Source organism: Diabrotica undecimpunctata, chromosome 2 (assembly GCF_040954645.1).
Source record: "Diabrotica undecimpunctata isolate CICGRU chromosome 2, icDiaUnde3, whole genome shotgun sequence".
NCBI lineage: Eukaryota > Metazoa > Arthropoda > Insecta > Coleoptera > Chrysomelidae > Diabrotica > Diabrotica undecimpunctata.
Genome location: NC_092804.1, coordinates 56648601 through 56654592, shown reverse-complemented (window position 1 = coordinate 56654592; position 5992 = coordinate 56648601). Strand labels below are relative to the sequence as shown.

Here is a 5992-nt window from a genome sequence, read left to right as displayed (position 1 = left end):
ATAGAAAAATTAACCCGGTTTAATTTATTTACTGCAACCATAGACACAATATGCACTATTTTATTCGTACTTCAAGTTGAAGAATAGATTAAATTATTTCAAATGTACTAAATTATTATCTCTAAAAATTTAAATTACAGTTCTGTCGTAGCTTGTCACAAATTTCTCAATCCGAGTCTGTGTTTCCGTTTAAAATATGGTGATCGCGTGCTGACACACTTCAAAGGCGGCATCTGAGGCATTCTGATTGTTATTTATTCTGTGCTGTTGCTATGGGAGAGTTTGATGTTGCTTTAATACAAGAGGTATACCAAGGGCAAATAAAAGTGATGTACCTGTCTGAAGTAGTGAAGTATACTGATGTATAACTGACAACTTCCATCCAAGTGCTGAACTGTTCGTCCAAGAAATAGCAGACTAACCTGCTACCAAAGAATACTATATAGACGCATATGCGTCTATATTCTTTGGTGAGACGGGTGGTAAGTGGTTTGGTGGTAAGAATATATGCGTCTATATTTTTTTGCTGTAGCCTGCTACACTCATAAGCTGCTCTAGTGAGACTATTGTTACGATAAATATGACTCATATTTAAGCTGTAAACATATTTTTCTAACAAGTATTTTTTGTAGGTAAATATCCACGGGTCCCATCCGATAAAAAAAACCTGTCTGACTTCGACGGCATTCGAAAAAGTTCAGGAAGGGTCAACAGGGCCGAATTCTAGGGAATTCCAGAACAACGGTTAATAAATATACATAGAGGAATTTTCATTGTAAACAGCAGTCTGAAAAGAATAATTGTATCGAGTCGACTTCGTTCGGCTCGCGGAGATAAGAATACGGCCGAGGCGAAAAGGCCCTTCGTAAGAGGCGACTAATGGGTAGGAATCGAGAGGTGGAGAGCCGTCGCTTGAGGTGTCGGGTTTGTAGAAACGCACTCGGATGTTTAAGCGTCACGGCCACCGGTCTACACTCCTAGTATCCGAGACGAGACTGTCGGAGACCACTCTACACTCTACTCTCATTCCAAGAGAACCAGGCGAGGTTGAACGAGCTAGGCCCGTACACATCTCTTTTGGCCTTACACCACCAATCGTGGTGTCGGTGTCCCGGCACGTACCCGCCTGGAGATTAAACAGTGGTAGAGGAGAGATCCTCGGCGGCGACCTGTCTACGTGCGAGGTGGAAATTCCTCTGCCTGCGTCACCTGTCCGCCTGTGGGAGGGGATAACGGATAGGTGAGGTAATCGCAACACAGGTACTACGGGGGAGGTGGAGCCCCACGACACGTGCCTTGTGTACGTGGCGTGCCACCTTCATTTTGGTGTCGGACTCGTAGGGGCAGTGGTATCACTAATGGTCGTATGCCGAAAGGTAGGAAGACCGGGGTTCTGCCAAGTTTTATATTCGGAGGGCACAATGCTTTAGCAACTAGCAATGTATCGAGTCGAGTTTGAATTGTAACGTGGAAATAAATTATATAAATTAGAATAGTGTAAAATAAATTAAGTGTAAGATTATATAAAGACTCTAATAAACTAAGTGTTAGAACATTTTATAATAAGTAAATGAAGTTAATAAATTAGATTTATAAAAATAGTTCACTATTATTATCTTGTAAATCTTATTGAAATATACAAATATTTGTTATCGTAATCAACATTCAAAACAAAGAAATGTTAACAATTCTTACAAAATTAAAATTACATTTCATATCTAATGGCAATTATCAAAAAATAACAGCTTCCTATTATAATTATTGAAAGCGTTAGTGCCTTTTATTCCATCATTTAATAAAAATTGTGCAATATTGTATTACTCGGAGCAAATCTGCAACTTGCTTATATATAATATAAAAAATAACTCTACTTAAATACTTGTCACAGTTTAATGCTATTAAAAGAATTTTAAGCAATATACGAATATACATTGACTATTGACTGTGTACTTGTACAAATTTATTTTATTTTTTATAAGATTGCACAATGTTTGTTAATTTTATGTATCAGAAAATGCCTTGGATCTGCGCGATGAAAAATTGCTAAACAAAGACAAAATACTATCATACAGAGCGGTTACAATTGCATAGAGAGAGAAAGCATGTCACAGATTTCGATAAATATGAATACTTTACAGTTGGTATTCCTGTCATTTGTCAAATATCAAATCCTTTTACATGGTTGATAGCCGAAAGTAACACGTGCTGCTGAAGTAATTTTTGTGAATTTTAGTCATAAAATAAGTAAAAAAGGTAAATAAACCATAAGATTTTACTAGTAATATCACGATTAACTTTAGTGTTATCAAAATTTTGTGGAGCTAAGTCTTATTTTCTATTGCAGATGCCTTTAGCAGTCGACTTATTGCATCCTTCTGCCGAAAAACAGAGGAGATCGCACAAATTGAAAAGGTAAATTATTTTATTATGTAGCTTGAATATCATTTATTTTCGTAGTCGTTAAAATTTTTAATCTTAATTGCCATATGCACAAATATAATAATAGAGTGAAGTAATCCTAACCTATACTTGTTCAAACTTGTCAGTGCTATTGCTATAAATATAATTATAAAATGAACTGCAAAAAAATATATTTTTTAAATCCATAATTGTAATTACAATTTCTCTATGTTGTCTTTATGTTTCAAACGGTTGTGCAATTTATTATAATATACTTTAACCTGGTGTAATATTTAGAAAGACAGCATGCTTTCTGTAAAATAAAGAAATAATTTTTGGGTAGAAGTCTTTTTCATGAATTAAAAAATGTATTTAACATTTTGTTTCTGTAATATATTTTTGTTACCTAACTTAATATTATAGCAAAACATAGTTTTATATGGGAATTGTTATTTAGGGAATGTATTTGTAGGCACATTATTTTGATAACTATGTACAAAAATTTGATATTTTAATTTTTACTTCAGAAATTATTCTTAATAAAGATTATTTAGAAATAATATAACTTCCAAAGTTGTTTATGGGTTATCATTACAATCATGTGGCTACAATATTTATGGTTTTAAAATGTTATCCCTTAATAGTAATTTAAATCGATTGGCATAGGTCAGAGCTTGCAATTTTTTAATTGCAAAATTGATTTAATGAGATATTTACTGAACATAATTTCCATTAAATGTTGTATCCATAAATAAATAAAAAAAACAATAAATTTAGGGTAGGGACTATCTATTTGGTGGTCACTCATTGAATCCTTTCAGGTAGCAAATATTTCAGACCTAATTTTTTCAGTTAATACTCATTATTAAAGTCAACATACCAAGATATAGGTAATGCCAAATATATATAAATTTATTATTTCATTAAAAAATATTATTTAACTATTGAGTTTCTTCATATTATTTTATTTTGATAGTTCTCTTTGTTATAACAGAACCATAAATACAATTTTTATAATTTCTTACCTAATAATATTTATTATTATAATAATATTATTCTGTTCTTACCTAATGTTCTTTTATTGTTGGGATGACTAGCATAATGGAAGATTGGGCTGATATAAATACTTTAAATATACATTGTCAGGTTACTATGAAATAATCATGTCAATTTTGAGTTCAGTACCTCATTATACTGGAATGTGTTCAAAAAATGTATTGATGGATCAGACCAACCCAAACAAATTTAAATTTGGGGTTTCAAAAAACAACTCAATTTTTAGCAATTTTGTTTTTCAAAACACAGGTTTGTGCATTTTGTATTAAAGACAGATTATTTTGAAGCCCTGTCCTGTAGGCCTATAGCCATATGATTTTTCCATTATACTGTTGATTGCTCAACTTTTCCAATTGTTTATTTGTATGTCTCTTGACATATTACATAGTCACTTACCATCACATTCCCTTTCTTTTTTCTTTCTGCTGTTTTGTATAATATCAATTTACTTATGATTGATTTTTCCACTTGTTCCAGATCACTGAAGTCATCTTGTTTTAATTGTTTTATCTATTCTTGTTTCTTTTTATAGGTTGTTACCTTGTTCATTTTTTTCTCCCATCATACTCTGTTTTTTCTATTAGTATAAGTATTTTCTATTCCCATATCTCTATTTCTTTTGATTTTGTTGTTCACTTGTTCACTAACCCTGCAGTAGTGATGTTCTTAAGATAGTGATGTAGTATAACTCTTTCTTTTGTGATATATTCTTTGATATCAGTACACTGCGTAAAAAACTTACAGTCTGTCCCAAACCCTTCTTTCAGTGCGTCACTAATTTTGACGTCATATAGGATTTTAAGAATGTCGAGAATTATTGCATGACATTTTAGTTAAATTTGACAGTTGCAGGATCGTATTCTCTCTTTTTCTAATTGGAAATAATTTAATAATTTTAATATTAGTCTTTGTTCTCGATATATTTCAGCATATTTAAAATATTTTTATGACAATAAATACAAAATTAAATTTTCACTGTAAAATGTCTGATAATACTAACCTGGAATGACAGTTATCATTTTATCAGTTGACATTGTGAAAATACTGTCATGATCGAGACAATCTGCGTCAAATTATATTTATGCACATCATTGATTGGATATATATTTAGCGTATTCTAAACTCCAACCAATTATACATTCGTAAGTAGAATTAGCTTTATGATAAATAATTTTCTAAGTTCTATGTATAATAATCACAGACTCACGTTTTTTTCTGTCACTTCTAGCTTAATGTTTTTGAGAGAATTCGATCAACTATGATGCACTGAAAGAAGGCTTTGGGACGAACTATATATATAGTTTGTATGTTAAAATAAAAATATTTTATTTCTAGTTCTTCCAATTTAAGATTCATGTATGCTAGTTAAGTTATTTTCAGTGTGAATAAATATATGTGCATTTTCTTTAACAGACGAGACTAATTTTTTATAAAAAATTTGGTTTCCAATATAGTTTTCATATAAATATATAAATTTTATTATGCATCATACTATGACTGGTAATTAGATTACTTTGATAGTGTATTGTACAGGGAAGAACATATGGATCTCATCATCATAATCAAATCTCAGTCCTTAATTATTAACACAACAAATTGTTATGAAACTTCAATTTAAAAATAGTTTTTTTTTAGGTTGGTTCAGCATCCTAACAGTTACTTTATGGATGTTAAATGTCCCGGCTGTTATGCAATTTCAACAATATTCTCGCATGCCCAGTCCGCAGTTCCATGCAAAGGTTGTTCTACAATCCTTTGCACTTCCACTGGAGGCAAAGCGAGACTTACAGAAGGTTGCAGTTTCAGGCGCAAACAACATTAAACTAATAAATATATTGTGACTGTAACTATATATTGTTTTCTAATAAATTGTATTAATAAAGTAATTTATTTGTTTACTTACATTTTGTTTCTGAGTTTATTGAAAACAGAAAAGACTTATTAAGCTAAAGCTGAATTACTTACAGATTTAATAAGGAACAGTGTTAGATCTTTTTATTCATTTATTTATATCTTCATGATTCCGAATCCTGGACAATTTTTGTCTCAATAAAAACTGGTATTTCTGTAAAAATACCAGTATTTTGTTCTTACGTTAGATGATAAAAATTGAATTTGTGCACAATATAAATATAATTTAAAATAATATTTATTAATTACAAGAATTTTTTTTGAAGATAAACAATTTCATTGTATTAAAATCAATATCAGGCACATTATTACGCATACCGAGCAGAGTATGGCACTATCGAGAAGCTGCAGTGTCATCAATATAAAGTTATGTTTTACGTCTACTACCCAATGAATAGGTCTCATTTATACAAATATAAAGTGTGTAAAACAAAAATTAGTAAATAGTTTGGATTGATTGTTTAATTTTGCAAATCAGCTGTAGTGTTTACAAGTAAAAGTTATATTTTATTTTTCATTCCATTTTGTCTTGTGTGTGGATTATGTGCACTTGTTTTCTAGTTTTATTTCTAATTGAAAATTATATAACAATATTTAAATACTGATTAATTCATATGAATTATAT

At 30.6% G+C, this 5992-nt stretch overlaps 1 protein-coding gene across 1 annotated transcript; it reads left to right on the top strand.

Annotated features, from left to right (window-relative positions):
• Positions 1-2100: 2100 nt before the first annotated feature.
• On the top strand, positions 2101-5342 carry RpS27 (ribosomal protein S27). Its single transcript, XM_072522939.1, has 3 exons — positions 2101-2253; positions 2345-2412; positions 5092-5342. The coding sequence occupies exons 2-3, from the start codon at positions 2345-2347 to the stop codon at positions 5276-5278; spliced, it is 255 nt and encodes an 84-aa protein (XP_072379040.1). The 5' UTR covers positions 2101-2253; the 3' UTR covers positions 5279-5342.
• Positions 5343-5992: the final 650 nt, after the last annotated feature.

Coding starts and splice junctions, on each gene's coding strand:
- RpS27 (XM_072522939.1), top strand. CDS start 2,345: ATGCCTTTAGCAGTCGACTTATTGCATCCTTCTGCCGAAAAACAGAGG. Junction 2,413..5,091: donor AGATCGCACAAATTGAAAAG/GTAAATTATTTT, acceptor GTTTTTTTTTAG/GTTGGTTCAGCATCCTAACA.